Source organism: Brachyhypopomus gauderio, chromosome 6, assembly GCF_052324685.1.
Source record: "Brachyhypopomus gauderio isolate BG-103 chromosome 6, BGAUD_0.2, whole genome shotgun sequence".
NCBI classification, from domain to species: domain Eukaryota; kingdom Metazoa; phylum Chordata; class Actinopteri; order Gymnotiformes; family Hypopomidae; genus Brachyhypopomus; species Brachyhypopomus gauderio.
Window position 1 is genome coordinate 22,348,635 of NC_135216.1, and position 19,109 is coordinate 22,367,743.

At 40.9% G+C, this 19,109-nt stretch overlaps 1 protein-coding gene across 1 annotated transcript; it reads left to right on the top strand.

The window, feature by feature from the left end:
• The first annotated feature begins 815 nt into the window (after positions 1–815).
• Positions 816–18,796, top strand: oprd1a (opioid receptor, delta 1a). The gene is made up of 3 exons (XM_077009703.1): positions 816–1,395; positions 14,265–14,620; positions 14,810–18,796. Exons 1-3 carry the CDS (start codon positions 1,157–1,159, stop codon positions 15,337–15,339), a joined length of 1,125 nt encoding a protein of 374 aa, XP_076865818.1. The 5' UTR covers positions 816–1,156; the 3' UTR covers positions 15,340–18,796.
• Positions 18,797–19,109: the final 313 nt, after the last annotated feature.

Below are 19,109 nucleotides of genomic sequence, written 5' to 3' on the forward strand. Positions count from 1 at the left end.
AGAGGGTGTAAATTCCAAAAGGACTGCAGCACAAAAAAAAATCTAACATATACACTACTCAACTAATGAGAAAAATAGGCATTCATTTGAATGGAGGACTTAGCAAGTTGAAAGGAATACATTAAAACAAGGAAATGAAGGAACTTAATAGTACTTCAGTCCAGCAGCGCTGAAGTGTATGTGTGGACTTTTCTTTGTGAATTATATAGTAAGAATCTCTTGAGGACTGTGTGTGTGTGTGTGTGTGTGTGTGTGTGTGTGTGTGTGTGTGTGTGTGTGTGTGTGTGTGTGCTTTCATGTGTGTTCTTAATTGAATTATTAATGTGTTTAAATTATGCTGTAATGCATAAGATCGATTAAGATGAATATGTGCACTTAATGTAACCACATGGTAACAATTTGAGAATTCAGAAGCTTCCAGTGTTTCATATACACACTATAAACCATATATACAAAATCATCCATACACACGATAGATAGATAGATAGATAGATAGATAGATAGATAGATAGATAGATAGATAGATAGATAGATAGATAGATAGATAGATAGATAGATAGATATTTTAATTAAATAACGTTTGCCATAACACGCTTTAACTTAACAGCGCTCTGCATTATGAGCGCAGCTATAATCTCGCATGCTCCCCTATATAAAACCACATCGTTCAGTTTTTTTCGAAAAGCCGCGCTGCTTCTAAAACTGCTTGTACGCTTTCAACAGTTTTTCGCCGTTTTTGGTCATGTTACACGACATTGTATCGAAACTCCGCGTATTTTCCAAGCCAGTTACGGTGGGTTGACGTCGATGTCCGTCCCCCCGCGCCCTTAAATAAGACTCAGGCAGGAGGGGTGTCTCACCAAATCAGCTCGGAGAACCAGAGACGCGACTTCTTTAGCGCTTACTTAAATATTAGCAAAACAATCCTTTATTGTTTTGGTGTACATTTTCAGTTGTTTCTTCGGTTGAGTTTTACAGTTTGTCATTTTTGTTGAGGGGTGGAATCATACGCAATAAAGGGAAAAAAAACAAATGTTACATCAGCGCTACTGACACCGATAATTTTGATAAGCGAATTCTAACCGTCCTGTATGGTGAGAGCTTAACTTTTCAGCACCACAACAAGAGAACAGCAACCACTTGTGTGTCTTGGACCATGGAGCCGTCCATGGCACCCGGTGCTGAACTGCGTGACCTTTATTCCGTGATTCCGTTCAATGTCACGTTTCCGGACGATGTGATGGACTTCGTCCCTGACGGACAAAACTACACCGAGCATAACTCGGTGAAAAGGCGGACAGGGATCATAATGGCCATCTCCATAACCGCTCTCTACTCCGTTATCTGCGTTGTAGGACTTTTGGGCAACATCCTTGTAATGTATGGTGTGGTAAGGTAAGGAGTAATAACAGTTTATTTCTAATAGTTAATTTTTAACTATGTTAATTTCACATTTGATTTATCATAATTTTATAATTTTAATTTTCCATTATACACAGAAACTGATTTCAAATGCAACATGATTAATAGAGAGACTAAATATCAGTTTGGCCATTTCTAGACATTATGGTATTTATCATCTGGTTAAGTCCACATCAGTACAATCTACATGTGGAGTGCATATTGGTACATGATGTATAAGTTGTTTGGCCTTTTAGTACAGGGGGTGCATGGTGGTGCACAGCTCAGAGAAGACCAGTAACCTCAACAGGATGAACAGATCAGTCCATTTCTCATTTCTCCTTTCTGTTTTCTCAGAAATTTCTTCCCTTAATTTTTCCCCATTCAAAAACATTTTTTCTCAAGAACTCTTCTGACCAGACCATTCAATCACTTGAATCTAATTCTAACTGAATTCTAAAATTATGAACTTAGAGTAAGTGTTCTCAAATTCTTGTGACTATTACCTTATGAGTAAACTTACATGTAAGTTATAAAAAAAAGCCTAACAAAAACTGAAATATTATTCTCTATCTTAAATACATTCCCATGGTACAGCACTGCTCATCAATCAGATGGTTTTCATATCACGCCTTCCCTCCTATATGGTGAAAGCACACTCAAAAGTAACCAGCTTAACCTTGACCTCAGCTGTGTGACTGGATTGGCTCAAAGGGGGGCCCGTGGGCGGGGTGAAAGCACTGTAGAAGCCAATCGTTCTTGTGCGTTAACCGGGACCCCTCAGCTCCCGTTGGGCTCGGTGCAGGGTTTACAGACACAGCGTGAAGGTCCACGCTGAGCTGAAAATGAGGGTGAGGGTGAGCTGGCAGAGCCTCAAGCCCTGCTGGGAGGAAGACAGCACTCTGTGTCTTATATTCGGTGTATTCTGCAGCATACATGCTGATAGACATCAGAACAGCACAGTTAATTGAGCGAAGCCAGACCGATGGAGCGGTCAGCAGTGTCCGCGGTGCGTCAGAGACAGAGGGGCATTCGCTCTGAGCACTGACTGAAAAGTCTCTCTAATCCTCAAGCAAGCAAGGACAAATGTGGATAGGTGTAAGCCAGCAGGTCACAGGGCCAACGGTTGAAAGGAGACGTTCCAAAACAAAAAGGCAGCCTAGTTGTCATGACGATGGTAATTGTCTTAGCTGAGAGATGTTTTTATACAGACTCTTTTTTTCCCAGCTTTAAAAACAGCCAGTTCCTTCCACTGTGTTTCAGCAGTGTGTCTGCTTTTAAGCTAATGGATATGCATTCAATTTAACACTAAGTGATCTATTAACAATAGTGACATGTCAGGGGCTTATTTAAGTATGCTTAAACTGTTAAGAAATTCTGTACTCTCAGTTTTCAGCAAGTTAGTAACTGAGTAATAATTCACCGAAAACAGTCATTTCCATTCATGCAAATTAAAGCCATATCCCTCGCTATGATGTCAAAATCAATTATTTGAATATTATCAAACTGGTAAAACTTCAAACCTGGCTTTCCCTCTCAAAACCGATCGGTCTTTACATCACACTTCATACATTACACATCATACATCATACATCACACATCATACTTCATACATCACACTTCATACATCACACATCATACTTCATACATCACACATCATACATCACACATCATACTTCATACATCACACTTCATACATCACACATCATACTTCATACATCACACACCACACGTCATACATCACACATCATACTTCATACATCACACTTCATACATCACACTTCATACATCATGCATCACATTTCACACACCACACGTCATACATCACACACACCTGCGCTCGGTGCTCATTTGCAGCTTGCTGCTGAGAGCGTTTGTGCAAAGGCGAGCGATGGCCTCACCTGTGCAGCCGCACGCACAAAAACACTACAGCCATTTAGACACGCGCACACCTGCAACTCCAGGTAATCCAGCGCCGCTACAACTGCAGCCATATGAATTCAATTTTCTAAGCCTTAGTTGTGGTAAAGTACAGGGGGGGTGAGAGAGGGTGGTGGAGCAAGACCAGGGAGGGGAAAAGAAAAATTTGTGGGGCTCCGTCTCTGAAATATGGCACAGAGCAATGCAATAGTGTAATTTTGTCCACTGCCTTGGGCAACAGCTTCTAATGCATCCTGATTACTTACAGTAGTGCTCCACACTACTAATGCTGTGTTTAATGTCAGACAATCCCTGCAGGAATAAGGAAGGTGCTGGAGTTTAGCTGTGGGATGGCCATAACCCACATTTAACTTCACGCCACTCACTGGCACTATTAGTCGCTTGATTAATTAGCTCAGTGGAGTGTCTTGGGGCAGTACAGTCTGTCCTGAAGTGTATTTAACATGACCATAATTAACTAAACATGGAAGAAAATAGAAATACCAGGATATTTGACTGGTACATTGCATAATTTCTTACTTAATGCAGACAGGCTCTAGCTGAGGCTTTGCAGTACAGACTTGATTAGATTTCTTCACACTGACAAACACGCACACAAGGTGTGTACAGCACTGCATGGTATCATGAAGCACACGGGATTCTGGTCACATTGCACATAATAGCCATGCAGTTATGATTCGCCGCAGCCTCAAAGTAAACATCTTCTGAGGTGGCAAGTGGTTTTATATATCCTGACTGAAAAATGGACACTTTGCTGAGCATCTTTGTTTTGTGTGTTTGTGGTCTCGCAGCTGCTGAAATTCACACTACGGTAGATACATATTTACATTGTATCTGGTTAGTGGAATCAAACCAAGATTAAAAAACTGTTCCAAAGAACATTTGGAATGCCAAAGGCACAATGAATATTATGATTTTAGAGGGTTGCTTTGTACACATTTGTTTTGCACATGAGCTTTGTAAATAACCCAATGATTTCTTTTCTTGTTTTTATATAAAAGAAAAATACATGTTGCACACATCTCCATGATTGTTCTTTTCAAAAGCATAGTGGAGATGCAAGCGGAGACATGAGCGGAGACGCGATCAGACACATGAGCCGAGACGCGATCAGACACACGAGCCGAGACGCGAGTGGACACGTGAGCGGAGATGCGAGTGGAGGTCTATGTGTTCTCCGAGATCAGACTGATCACAGAACTCCCCTGCCAGCACCTAGCCGTGATCTGACGGGGGTCTGTGCCAAGTGAGATCCTCGATCCCCTGGCCATGTGCAAACGAAGAAACGAAGACCACTCAGTCTCATTACTGAGCTGAGACCCTGCCTTCACCCCCCCCCCCCCCCCCCTTCCAGCCAGCCTGCTGGGAGTCCTGATCAACAACTCTCACCATCCAGAAAATTAGACGATCTGGAATATATACCACACTCCTCTGTGGAGTAAAGTTATGAAGGGGGGTAAAGGAATGAAGGTGAGATGCACATTCCTTGGCCACATCGCTATAGTGCCTTGACAGGCCTTTGTCATCAAGGCCATGAAAGGGAGTGATAGCATTTGTACCAGGTGAATCCTGCACTTGTGCCTCTGTCTCTGAGGGTGAGCTCAGCACGGTTCTGGTTCGTTGTTACGTATCCAGGCACCAAGCAGAAATGGAAGTGCATGTTTTGAGTAGCATGTTTTCGCTTCTGAGCAGTACCAGGCAAAGAAGTGGAGGTTGTTGTAAGAGCTGGTAGTGCTGATTAGATCAACACATCACTAGAAAGAAAGTAATAGTCATTTAAATATGATTTAACATCAATATATTTTTAGTAAAACAGAGTCAAAGGGTTGTGCAGTAGTGTAGATTTTGTTTGATGATAGTAAATGAGTTGGAGATGGTTGGTCAGGGCAATAAGGATTATCCTGAACGTGACTGCGCATGTGAGTATATGTTCAGTAAAACGAGTGTGAGTGTTTGTGTGTGTATGTTTGTTATGGGCTGACTCAGAGTAACATCCTGTGGTTCACAGCATCTCATTCCACAAATGTGTGTGTGTGTGTGTGTGTGTGTGTGTGTGTGTGTGTGTGTGTGTGTGTGTGTGTGAACTGTGACTAGAACATCCACAATGCTGTTATGTCTATATTGAATACATATTTGAATTTTAAAATGTTTAACATATTTTATATATAATATATATGATCTTCTCAAACATATAATGTCTATAATATATATAACATATTCAGGATATATCCAGGATTCACAATATGGTCAATATAATAGATGAGACCTACTTGAAATAAATAAAATTAATCAGATTAGATTTACATGTAGTTGTAGATGTTTTAATTGGTGCTGTAGTCAAGATCATTAGAACCAAGTATAAGTCAGGACAGAAGAGAATGAAAAATAAATTGATTCATTATACATTCATTTTATCATTCAATATGTATTACGTATTAGATTTTGTTGTATATTGTGTTTGGTAGTAAATGATGAAGTTATTCAGTGTCCCTTCTCTAAAACATATTTAGAATTCACCGTATAAAGTCGACTGAATATAAACCAATAGCATCTATTATTTTCATTATTAAATAAAAACATATTAATAACATTTCAATCTGCCCTTAAAAAAATGTCCAGTTACAGTGGGGAAAATAAGTATTTAGTCAGTCACCAATTGTGCAAGTTCTCCCACACAAGATGAGAGAGGCCGGTAATTGACATCATAGGTAGACCTCAACTATGACAGATAAAATGTGAAAAAAAAATTGAGAAAATCATTTTGTCTGACTTTTAAAGAATTTATTTGCAAATAATGGTGGAAAATAAGTATTTGGTCAATAACAAAAGTTCATCTCAATACTTTGTTGTATATCCTCTGTTGGCAATGACAGAGGTCAAAGGTTTTCTGTAAGTCTTCACAAGGTTGGCACACACTGTTGCTGGTATGTTGGCCCATTCCTCCATGCAGATCTCCTCATGTTTCATCTTCATTGCCCTTGCTGATGGAAGGAGGTTTGCACCCAAAATCTCACAATACATGGCCCCATTCATTCTTTCATGTACACGGACCAGTCGTCCTGGTCCCTTTGCAGAGAAACAGCCCCAAAGCATGATGTTGCCACCCCCATGCTTCACAGTTGGTATGGTGTTCTTTGGATGCAACTCAGCATTCACTGTCCTCCAAACACGACGAGTTGTGTTTTTACCAAATAGTTCTACTTTGGTTTCATCTGACCATATGACATTCTCCCAATACTCTTCTGGAACATCCAAATGCTCTCTAGCAAACTTCAGACGTGCCTGGATATGGACTGGCTTAAGCAGGGGGACACGTCTGGCACTGCAAGATTTGAGTCCCTGGCGTCGTAGTGTGTTGCTGATGGTAGCCTTTGTAACGTTGGTCCCAGCTTTCTGCAGGTCATTCACTAGATCCCCCCTTGTGATTCTGGGATTTTTCCTCACTGTTCTTGTGATCATTTTGACCCCACGGGCTGAGATCTTGCGTGGAGCCCCAGATCGAGGGAGATTAGTAGTGGTCTTGTAGGTCTTCCATTTTCTGATTATTGCTCCCACAGTAGATTTCTTCACACCAAGCTGCTTGCCTATTCCAGATTCAGTCTTCCCAGCCTACAATTCGGTTTCTGGTGTCCTCCGACAGCTCTTTCGTCTTCACGATAGTGGAGTTTGGAGTGTGACTGTTTGAGGTTGTGGGCAGGTTTCTTTTATACTGTTAACGACTTCAAATAGGTGCCATTAATACAGGTAATGAGTGGGGGAAAGAGGAGCCTCTTAAAAAAGAAGTTACAGGTCTGTGACAGCCAGAAATCTTGCTTGTTTGTAGGTGACCAAATACTTATTTTCCACCATTATTTGCAAATAAATTGTTTAAAAGTCAGACAAAATGATTTTCTCAAATTTTTTTCACATTTTGTCTCTCATAGTTGAGGTCTACCTATAATGTCAATTACAGGCCTCTCTCATCTTTTTAAGTGGGAGAACTTGCACAATTGGTGACTGACTAAATACTTATTTTCCCCACTGTAAACCACCGTGGAAAAGAGCAATTAGACCCTTAGCGAATCCATACACCAGTATCTGTGTCAGTGACAGTCAGACTCCCCTGCCAGTGAATGAATATGTAAAAACAAAAGTTTGCAAACAATAAAAAACATAACAAACAAGACTGACAAGAAGCAGCGTCCATCTTGCACCAGCACACTCTCAAATTGCACTAAATATAGTACACTGCTGTATTCCTCATTTGCTATAAATGTGTGCTGTTGCATTTGAGGTATAGGGGAGAGTTGGGAGTGTTTTGGCTGCCTCTGTGTGCTTTGACTACCTTAACAGCACTGAATATGGCAAAGAGTCTAGGCCATTCTGCGTCCTGTCTAAGACCCAGACCTTAATGCACAATAACAAGCAGGCCCTTCCCCATGCTGGCTGTCTCCATTCTCCTTGCCCTGCAGAGAACGCAGCCTGTGTTGGCATGATCGTTCAATTACAGCAGCCTTTTCATTGTACAGTTGAATTGCGCTGAATAGGGTACTGTAGGCATCCAGCAGAAGAGGGGAGGAAAATGGAGGATAATTTTGTGTAATCCATCACCCGCACGCGCACCGTGTCTCAACAAGCATGGTCATCCGATTCTGTCCTGCTGCGCTGTGAAACAGTCGACGAGACGCTGGCGTACAAGAGACCTGAAGTGTGTGCTTCAGACCTCCAGTGTGAGATCAGTTGTGCGGTGTTCCACAAGTCATGTCTGAGAGTACTGGCCAGCAAGGCCAGTTGAAGTGGATTCAGTCTTATTCAGGACTGGTGAGCTGAAAGGGATGCACACTGGAGATGGATGTAATTGGTGCAAACAGTGCAAACAGAGACTGAGGTGTGATTCAGACCACAAATCATGCACAGGCTTTCCAATGTCCTGCCCTGTTGGCATTTGAGTCCACTTGAGTCACTTGAGTGGTCGCAGTCGAATATTTGACATTGGCTCTTCTGCTGTGGTGACATATGTGCAGAGTTTAAAGCGTAGAATGACTTTGTTACTTTGGAGATTTGGTGAGGCTAGAAGATGTACAATCTTAACAAACTTCCAAAGCCTCAAGCCTGGATTAAAACTCCAAAGAAATGATATAATTCCTACAATCAAACCATTTTACCCTTAGTTCTAAAGTATTTATTCTTAAACATTTCCTAGTAGCCTGACTCATTACCACAAATTTTCCTAGTTAACTTGAATTTGCATGTTACATCAAATCATCAATTTGAGAATATCGAGAGAATATGTATAGCTACAATCCTGACCAAACAAAATGTGACGTACGTATGTTTAGTTAATTTGTCTGTCAATATGAATCAGTTGAAAAGCAGTGTTTCACGAAGGGCCTGGCCACTGTATTTCACTGATACACTCTTTTCTCTTCACGTGTCTGAGCTTTTGAATGGAAGGGACTGAGTTTCTGAGCTGAAACCATTGTAGAATAGCTTTGTGCACCATTAGAGTTTATACAGCTTCAAGGTGTTTGCAACCTCTAGACATTACCACGTTACCTCAATACCATATTACCACGTTACCACATTGCTACGTTACCACGTTACCACATTTATATGTTACCACATTACTACGTTACCACTTTACCACATTACCAATTTTCCACATTACTACATTGCCACATTACCACATTACTACATTACCACGTTACCACGTTACCACATTACCACATTATCACATTACCACATTACCACATTATCACATGATCACATTACCACATTATCACATGATCACCTTACCACATTACCACATACTTCATACCTTCCCTGTCGATGCTCTGCCAGTACTGCATTGTAAAACAGCCTTTCTCAGTTTGGGGTTTTTTTTGTTCACACTTATTTTTTCAGTAAGTGAAGTGCATGTTCATTGGTGTTGGTCCTGAAAAACTCCATTTCACCAGAGTGTTCTGGATGATTTTCCTGCTGTGAAGCAGAATTGGTCCATATGTGTGCTTAAGACTGGTAGCCATTCATACTTAAACGCTACCCTGCCTGTTCAGTTAGAAGACCACGACTGACCAACATATGCCACATTCACCAAAATGATGGAATTTTACACATCCACCATGAAGATATGAGATATGAATATATCTTTACATACACATACACACACACACACACACACACACACACACACACACACACACACTAAAGCATCTTTTTTAAATCCTGAGGAATGGCCTTGATCTCTTTAATCTTTCCTATTGAAAGTATTATTTGGTCCTGTGAGGTTCTATCATGTTGTTTGCTCTTGATAAGATATATATATATATATATATATATATATATATATATATATATATATATATATATATATATATATATATATATATATATATATATATATATATGGGACATACACTCACCGGCCACTTTATTAGCTAACTGACCAACTGCTAATAACATGGCAACAACTCAATGCATTTAGGCATGTAGACAGTGAGCAGCAGTTATGTGGATGCAAATGCCTTGTTGATGCCAGAGGTCAGAGGAGAATGCAGAAGAGCATCTTTGAACACACAGCATGTCAAACCTTGGGGCGGATGGGCTACAGCAGCAGAAGACCACACCGGGTGCCACTCCTGTCAGCTAAGAACAGGAAACTGAGGCTACAATTCACAAAGGCTCACAAAAATTAGACAATAGAAAAATTGGAAAAACGTTGTCTGGTCTGATGAGTCTCAATTTCTGCTGCGACATTCGGATGGTAGGGTCAGAATTTGGCATCAACAACATGAAAGCATGGATCCATCCTACCTTGTATCAACGGTTCAGGCTGGTGGTGATGGTGCAATGGTGTGGGGGATATTTTCCTGGTAGACTTTGGACCCATTAGTACCATTCGAGCATCATGTCAATGCCACAGCCTACCTGAGTACTGCTGCCGACCATGTCCATCCCTTAATGACCACAGTGTACCCATCTTCTGATGGCTACTTCCAGCAGGATAACACACCATGTCATAAAATGGGAATCATCTCAGACTGGTTTCTTGAACATGACAATGAGTCGGATGGCCTCCACTGTCACCAGATCTCAATCCAATAGAGCACCTTTGGGATGTGATGGAACAGGAGATTCACATCATGGATGTGCAGCCGACAAATCTGCAGCAACTATGTGATGCTATCATGTCAATATGGACCAGAGAACAGTGCATTGTTGAATCTATGCTACAACGAATTAAGGCAGTTCTGAAGGGGGTCCAGCCAGGTACTACCAAGGTGTACCTAATAAAGTGGCCATTGAGTGTATATGAATATATATGACTTTCTTTTTCTGGGTCAGTCTAATACAGGTCCATAAGGATTTTTAGTGACCCCATAACCTGGCCTCTTTGTTTTCGATGCGTACCATTGGTTTGTGATGTGAGGTCATGCCAATGCATGTCTGTATGGCAGTCACTAAAGCATCTTTTTTAAATCCTGAGGAATGGCCTTGATCTCTTTAATCTTTCCTATTGAAAGTATTATTTGGTCCTGTGAGGTTCTATCAGGTTGTTTGCTCTTGATAAGATATATATATATATATATATATATATATATATATATATATATATATATATATATATATATATATATATATATGATAACAATGTGTACCAAAGAATTTGAACATGCTTAACATGTCAGTGTCTCTGGTGTATTCTGATTTATTCAGTGGCTTGTTGGCAGAGCAAGACTGCAGATTAAAATGGCACAACAAGAATCAACCCTAGACCTTCTGGCTTGCTCTGCTGAATTGAAGACTAATGATCAGTTTGGGTAATCACTTCCAGAAGAGAATAGTGTGATGTGTTGCATAGGTTGAACGTTTTCTAGGAAACTGCATGAAATTGGTGAAATGCATTCCAAAGTTGGCATAATTTCTCATACTAAATACATTAGCATACAGTACAATACAGTAAAAAGGAAAAAGATCTTCCTGTGCCTCTTCACATCTTTGCCCATGGGTTAGAACAATGTGATTTGTAAATAGTGGCTCAAATTGCCTTACTCACTCCTACCTAATTAGTATTTGTTTCACAAGTACAGTTGTTCCACCCTTTAATCTAGTGGTCTTCCTCATTATGGCTGATTAGATTGCTCGGCAGGAAGCCCCACACAATCATTAGACTGGCTATGTTCATCCACCCCTCCCCCCATCACTCTTATTGACAAACCCCTCGTGGGTGCCCCACTCGTCTCAGTGGCAGTGAGCCCCCTGTGATCAAGAGCTACAGGCCTAACCAATCGATGACCGAAAATGTGTGGCCTACCTGATGCAGCCATTAATGGCTGCCGACTGAGGGGAAAAGAGGCGGAATGAACAGCCTGTAATTCCATAAGCTGGCCTCCTCAGCCCGGCGAATATGGCAGCCATTTTTTATGGCTCCACACGACTGCTCTCGGGTAATGTGACGGGGGTGGTTGAGCTGCTCCTCGCTGGCTGCGTGGATGTGTGCTCCATGAACATTTGCATAAGTGCCAGCTGCTCTGAGGTAAAACTGAGGCCATACTGTATGCCCTGGAGAAATGCATTTCCCTTTTCTAAACACATTTTAATCAGATCTTTAGCTGAAGGGCTAGTGGAGAGACAATATTCATACTGACAAAGTAGAGCAGGGACTATAACAAACAAATAATGGATGGATGGATGGATGGATGGATGGATGGATGGATGGATGGTACTGATACTACCAATAATAATAATGCTAGTAGTCAGGCCCGTTGACAGTCTTGCTGGGGCCCGGGACAAGAAAGGTTCATGTGCCCCCCCCCCCCCCCCCCCCGATAACGTCATTTGAATTTCCTCTGTAGTATATAATATAGCCACACATCAAAGCTGTTTCTGACAGCTTACTGGTTTATACTTCACGCGTCGTGGCGCGAGGGTCCGCGCAGCGAGAATTACGTAATCGCAATGGCACCGCCACCGGGCCTCACGCGCTGTCGATTCGCGAGGTCGTGCACCTCTCGAATTTTGTAACTTCGCGCGCGCCGCGCTTCAGCGCAATGAACAAAGTCACGTTTGCAGGGTTCATACACCTTTACAAGGTGGAATTAAAGCACTTGTACGGCACTTTAAAGGTCCATTTCAATATTTCCCAGCACGTTAAACTTAAAAAAAAAAATTTTAATTAAGTTAAATATACTCGAAATAATTCGAAATAATTCGCTTTTTATCACATTATTTAATGGTTGTTTATTTTCAAAACACCCAATCTTAACGTCTTCACGTTCTCTCATGTTTTGTCCTGGAATTACAAGAGGCTCGTATTTGTTAACGTAATCCAGGAACTGTTCAGTCAGACAGCTATTTGTTGTGAAACGAAGTAGTTACAATTTCAAGGATTTTCAAGTACTTTAGCCTAAATTTCAGCATTATTCAAACCTGGAACACAATGCAACATTAAAATTCGTCAGGTAAATGTTTTTTCTTTCTTTTCTGCGCTCCAGATTTCTGTATTTACTTTACTTTAACGATCCACCACTGTATTTCCCGCTGTTGGGCGGGTACCAGCGGCTACAGTAGGTGCTGGATCAAACCATTTTTCAGTGTGAGGCGGGGGTGTATGCACTTAATGGAAAATATGCAGATAGGTAAGAAAAAAACATATATTTTAGCCATTTAGCTTATTTTGAGTAAAGAAAGTTATAGTAATGAAAGATTTCAAGATTATTTAAAATTATAGACTTTAAATAAAAATAAATTGCTGGGCTCTTTGATGGGCCCCCCTGGCGCTGGGGCCCGGGACAACAGACCCGGTTGTCCCCCCCTGTCGACGGGGCTGCTAGTAGTAGTAGTAGTTAAATCAATGCTGCCGAATTATCGACACCCACCTGACAATTAAAGGCTCTCCTGAGGAGTGGACAGTGGGCTGTTAACTAGCATGGTATAATAAATAGTAAACAACTCTTTGGCATCCCTGCCAATATAAAACGCTCCTGCTATATATTATAGCTTACACCAACTGGGCTCAAGGCCACCACCATCCCACCTCTCTATCATAAGAACAACATTCACACAACAGACCTGGAAGTTAGGAATCATAATGTAATATTTTAAGACTGTAGTCTGGAAATACTACTCAACTATATGAGGTGAGATGAGTATAACTGAATGATGGGTCTGCATAGTCACTCAACCCAGTGTACAGCAGAGATAACAAACCAAAAAGACCAACATGGGTGACAAATTGTTCCAGTAATATATCTGGACGATAGATAGATCTGTCTTTTCCCTGCCCCGGTGGCCCTGTAATAAAGGACGTTTTACTGAGTAGTAGGTCTAAAGCCTGCCCCCTCTGTCATGTGTGCTGCTGCACTCCTTCAGCAATCTGATATGTTGGACCCTCGAGAGAATCCATCTCATACATTGAAAGTGAATGACACCCCTGTGGAACGTTCTGACCATAAGCAAAATACTGGGTGCAGAAATAGTGGAGTTATGACAGCAGTCCATCATAATGCATGTGCTGTTATAAAAAAAAGGATCTCTCATATTTTACCTGCATTGCGACATTCTCATAATGTCCTTGCATGGTAGTGATCTTCAATCAAGTGTAAAGATAATTGTTCGTTTCTGTGGTACTTTGTCTAGGTCCATGTGTTAGAATTCATATTGCTCAAACAAGTGGTCTCGCATAAAATATTTCACAAGGCTAATTGCATGAAATGTTTGAGTAAATAGAGCTAGAGGTGTTTTGAAATTTTTAAGTCTTTTTTTTCTCTGAATTTATTTGAAAGCCAGAAAATTTGTTCTCATGTTATAATTATTATGGATCCTTTCTGTGATCAAGGTGACCCAACAAACTTGTCCCAGCAGGCTGAAGAGACGATGCACGTGAGTTTTATGTTCTGTACACAAACTAATACAATACTTAGCCATTCAATCTTCTTGTGCAGATATACCAAGATGAAAACAGCCACAAACATCTACATCTTCAACCTGGCGCTGGCTGATGCCCTGGCCACCAGCACCCTTCCGTTCCAGAGCACCAAGTACCTGATGAGCACCTGGCCCTTCGGGGAGCCCCTGTGCAAACTCGTCATAGCCATCGACTACTACAACATGTTCACTAGCATCTTCACCCTGACCATGATGAGTGTTGACCGCTACATTGCCGTGTGCCACCCCGTGAGGGCGCTGGAGTTTCGGACGCCCGTCAAGGCCAAGATGATCAACGTGTGCATTTGGATCCTCTCATCTGCCGTGGGAGTGCCCATTATGATCATGGCGGTCACGAAGGTGACAGATCAAGGTGAATGTCGCTTAGAATGTTGTGAATGTCGCTTAGAATGTTGTGAATGTCACTTATTTGAATTTCTTGTATATTTGTGTACAAAATGTAGCTAAGTTAACATAAGCTCATAACAATGTTGATGGTGAAAATGTATGTATAATGAAAATGTATTCTAATGTGGATGGATTTGAAAATGTGTTCCAACAGGCAGAATAGACTGTACTCTGAGGTTCCCTGATCCCGACTGGTACTGGGACACAGTGACTAAGATCTGCGTGTTTATCTTCGCTTTTGTGGTGCCAGTCCTGGTCATCACCGTCTGCTACGGGCTGATGATTCTTCGCCTGCGAAGCGTCCGCCTTCTCTCTGGCTCCAAGGAGAAAGACAGGAACATGCGTCGCATCACTCGCATGGTGCTAGTGGTGGTGGCAGCCTTCATCATCTGCTGGACACCCATTCATATCTTCATCATCATTAAAACCCTGGTGGAGATCGATCAGAGGAACCCCTTTGTCATTGCTAGCTGGCACCTGTGCATCGCCCTCGGTTACACCAACAGCAGTCTCAATCCTGTCCTTTATGCCTTTTTGGATGAGAATTTCAAGAGGTGTTTTGGGGAATTCTGTCTGCCATTCCGTTCAAGTGTGGACCGGAACACCCTTTCCAGGGCAAGAAATACCACCCGGGAACCAGTGTCGATTTGTACCCCATCTGACGTAGGGAAGAAGCCAGTATGACTAGGCCTGGAACGGATCCCGCGAGGATCCCGCTCAAGACGGGTCCAGCAAGACCTGCAGTCCGAGGTCACCCAGATCTCCACCACTGAATTCTAGATCATTCTAGGAGTGCCAATCACTACACCGGAGATTTGTTCTGCAACAATAAATCCAGTCCTTATCTAAGCTTTCCACTACAAGATAACATCAGACATGAATGGACAGTGTGAGCTGTTTATTGATGCTGCAGAGTTAAAACTTTGCAGGAAGAAACGTGGATTTTCTGATCAGTTGCAGTTTTATCAGCGAACGGTTTGGGCCACAGACCTCAGACAATAAACCTCAGACGTTCTGTGTTTGCACAGTTGCAACCGTATTCTAGAATGGATGAGGAGATCATGAGTCCTTCCTACAGTTGCAAACAACCTACCATTATGAAGAACAAGGAATTACATTCAAAGTCATTGGTACATAACTTTATAGCCCTTACTGAATGGGAAAAAAAGAAGTGAAGAAAAACAATTTTATTGGCAGGTGAATATCAACACAAGGATCCTTCATTAGACAAACAGCGGCTGTGCCATGTTTTTCGAGTTGTTGGTGCAATACAAGCTCTATAAAAATATCACACTAGGTCAAGTTCCAGTCTGAATGAACTGATTTGAACTGAAAGACTGTCACTTTCCGTAACAGGTGAAAATGGATCAGCATACTATATTTGTGTTCCCCACACTCTCTAAAAGATGGTAGACAATATCTGGGAGAAAAAAAGACTACAAGAGACACCCATGATTTGATTTCAGATCCTATAAAACCCTTATGTCATTAATACTCCAGGGACAACATGACAGTATTTCTTTGGAGCACAAAGGAGCAATCTTCAGCATGAACAAAGAAAATACATCGTGGCAAGAACTTGATAGTTTCAGACCAACAAAATATCCGACGTGTTATCTGAACCTTCTGACACAAATACATCAACGTGCTGCACCAACATTACAAGTGGAGAAAACCTGAGGATATCAAGCTCCATCAGCTCCATGCCACAGTGACGTAGTACTGCATGCCTACTCCATCTTTACTCTCCATCTGTGTACATATATTTAAAAGCATATTACATTAACATTCTTAGGTCAGTTTATTCCACTGATTTTTTATTTTGTAATTTTTTGTTTGTTACAATTTTTGATTGCTTTGTGGACTTGGAAAAAATCTGATACTGATTCTCACCACATAGGAGTGGCATGAATCTTTCTATTCAGAATGGTAAAACAACCAGCTAAGAAACAAAATAAATCATGACCATTACAATAGACTATGACATATCTGTAAATACGTGGAATTGTTTCAAGAGGCATGAAGTTCAGCTGAGCTGTTTCAGCGATCAAACCATCACTCGAGAAGCCTCCATATGAACTAATGCACTAAGTCAAAGCTGGAAATGTAACTTTGAAACATTATGTATAGAATTTATTGTAGACCAGATTGTAATTGACCACACCATGTAATTTTCCATCAGGTATTTGAGTTCATACTGTGTCCTGTAAAAGATAAAAGTACTTGTAAAATATAAAACTTATGATGTACATACTGGGCTTCAAAATTCCAAATGTTTAGTTTAATCTTTTTTTAATCAATATCAATATCAACAGGCTCATAGTTGAAATCACTATTGTGTAATCTAATTAATATTTAAACTGGCCATTTGATTTGTGGAAATAGAATTTAATTACCATTACAGAACCAACCCTTCACTGGAGTGTATAATACATTATCTTGCCAAAAGTATGTGGACAGCTCTGCTAATTATTCAGTTCATACCGATGAACTCAATCACTCAGTCATGGGACATCACGTTTGCCATCCAGTTAATTCAATTCTTGATGCTTGACCTGGTCAAGTCTAAATGCTATTACTGTAAATGGCAGAAGCAACACTAACTCAGCCAAGGGTGGTGCCACTAATAAGGCTTACAGCATGTAAACGTTGCTTATCCTCTGTTGCACTTAAAGAGGTCTGGAATCTGGGACCAACAGCAGCGCAAGAACTGTCGGGAACTTCATGAAATAGGTTTCCATAGCCGAGCAGCTGCACACAAGCCATGTGTTGGCTGGTATGATGTAATGCATGACGCTGCTGGACTCTAGATCAATGGAAATCCTGTGGAGTGATGAATCACATGCCACTATCTTGCAGTCTGAACGAATGAATCTGTTTTATGGATGCCAGGAGAATTCTACATACTGTAAAGTACAGTGCCAAGATTGGTGAAGAAGGGACAATGGTCTATGGCTATTTTTCAGGCTTTGAGATAGGTGTGTTGATTCCAATGAAAGATTATGTCAATACTACAGCAAGTCAAGACATTTTAGACAGATATATGCTTGCACTTTTTTTGCCAAGAGTTTGTATAAGGCTTTTTATCGTTATAGCATTACTTTGGTCCTGTGCACCAAGGGAAGTCCATAAAGACATGGTGTGATGAGTTTGAGGTGGAGGAACTCCTAAGCAGAACCCTGATCTCAACACCACCATTTTCACCTTTGAAATGAAGTTGAACATCAATTCCAACGGGACTCTTGACTGAATGGCAACAAATTTTTTGACACACTACAAAATCTTGGGGGCAACTTCATATAAAAGTCTGTTAGACATATGGTCTTGGATGTTCAACAACCTCATATAACTGACATCCACATACATTTGGTCCATCTACTAATTGTGAAATTATATATCTGTTGCACAGCTGGCTAAAATACCAATAACAAACCTGCAGGGAAGTAGCTCTACTGTATATCAGATTTGTGAAACTGTCCAGCACTGTGCTTACATAGTAACAATCCAATCACTGCTGAGGTTTCCACATTTGTATGTAGAACAGTAGGCACCACATCAAATGTGCTTCTAAACATAAACTGCCTGACAAAAAGTCTGTGATGTAGACTGCAGTTAATCTTCACTACCACACATCACTGCTTTGCTTGAGTGGCAGTTAGCAGTGAGTGATAGAAAATTGCTGTATTTTCTCATTTTGTATTCATGTTGTATTCATGGAATAATCGTTGTTAATTTCACGTGGCTTAATGCACTGAGCTCTTGGAGTGTCTCTGCACAGGGACTATTGGGAAGGGTGTACTTTTATTAGAATGTGAAAATGAAATGAGGTCAGAAACATTTCTGGGAAGCTCAGAATTCTTCATTCTTGCTGAAGTAAAGGACTCTTCTCCAAAAACTGACTAAATCATAACAAGATCATGTGAATATTGTATGAACTCATCTGCTTATATGGCTTTTCTTTCTTTCTTTTGAATTGTTCTAAATACACTGTTTCTGAGTTTTTCACTGTAAGATTACTGCTTTTGTTTAGGCCCAATGTGCTGCTGTGTCAGTGTTCGTTACGGGCTCATTCGTATTTCTCATTTATATCTGCAAAACAGGTTCTTTGAGAAAGAAAAAAATTAATAAAGAATTGTCAGCATCTGCACTTGTTTCCTTCGCAGACAGAAACAGCAAACACCTCACCAGGTCAGAGAGCTTTTACATTTTCCTCACACGAACTTGACTTATGTTGGGAGAAGTGTCCTTGTGCACTGTCTTCAGTGTTTCCCTTCTAAGACCTAATCACATATTAAGGAATTCTGTGTCTCATGTTCTGTGGTGAAGAGACACGTTTTAGGTTTTTTTTTTTGGCCTTCTCGTATGTGTTTCCCACATAACCCCCTACTGAAAAAATATATGACACATATATATATATGACAATTGATTGCGCTAAATTTTAATGCTGTTGATTT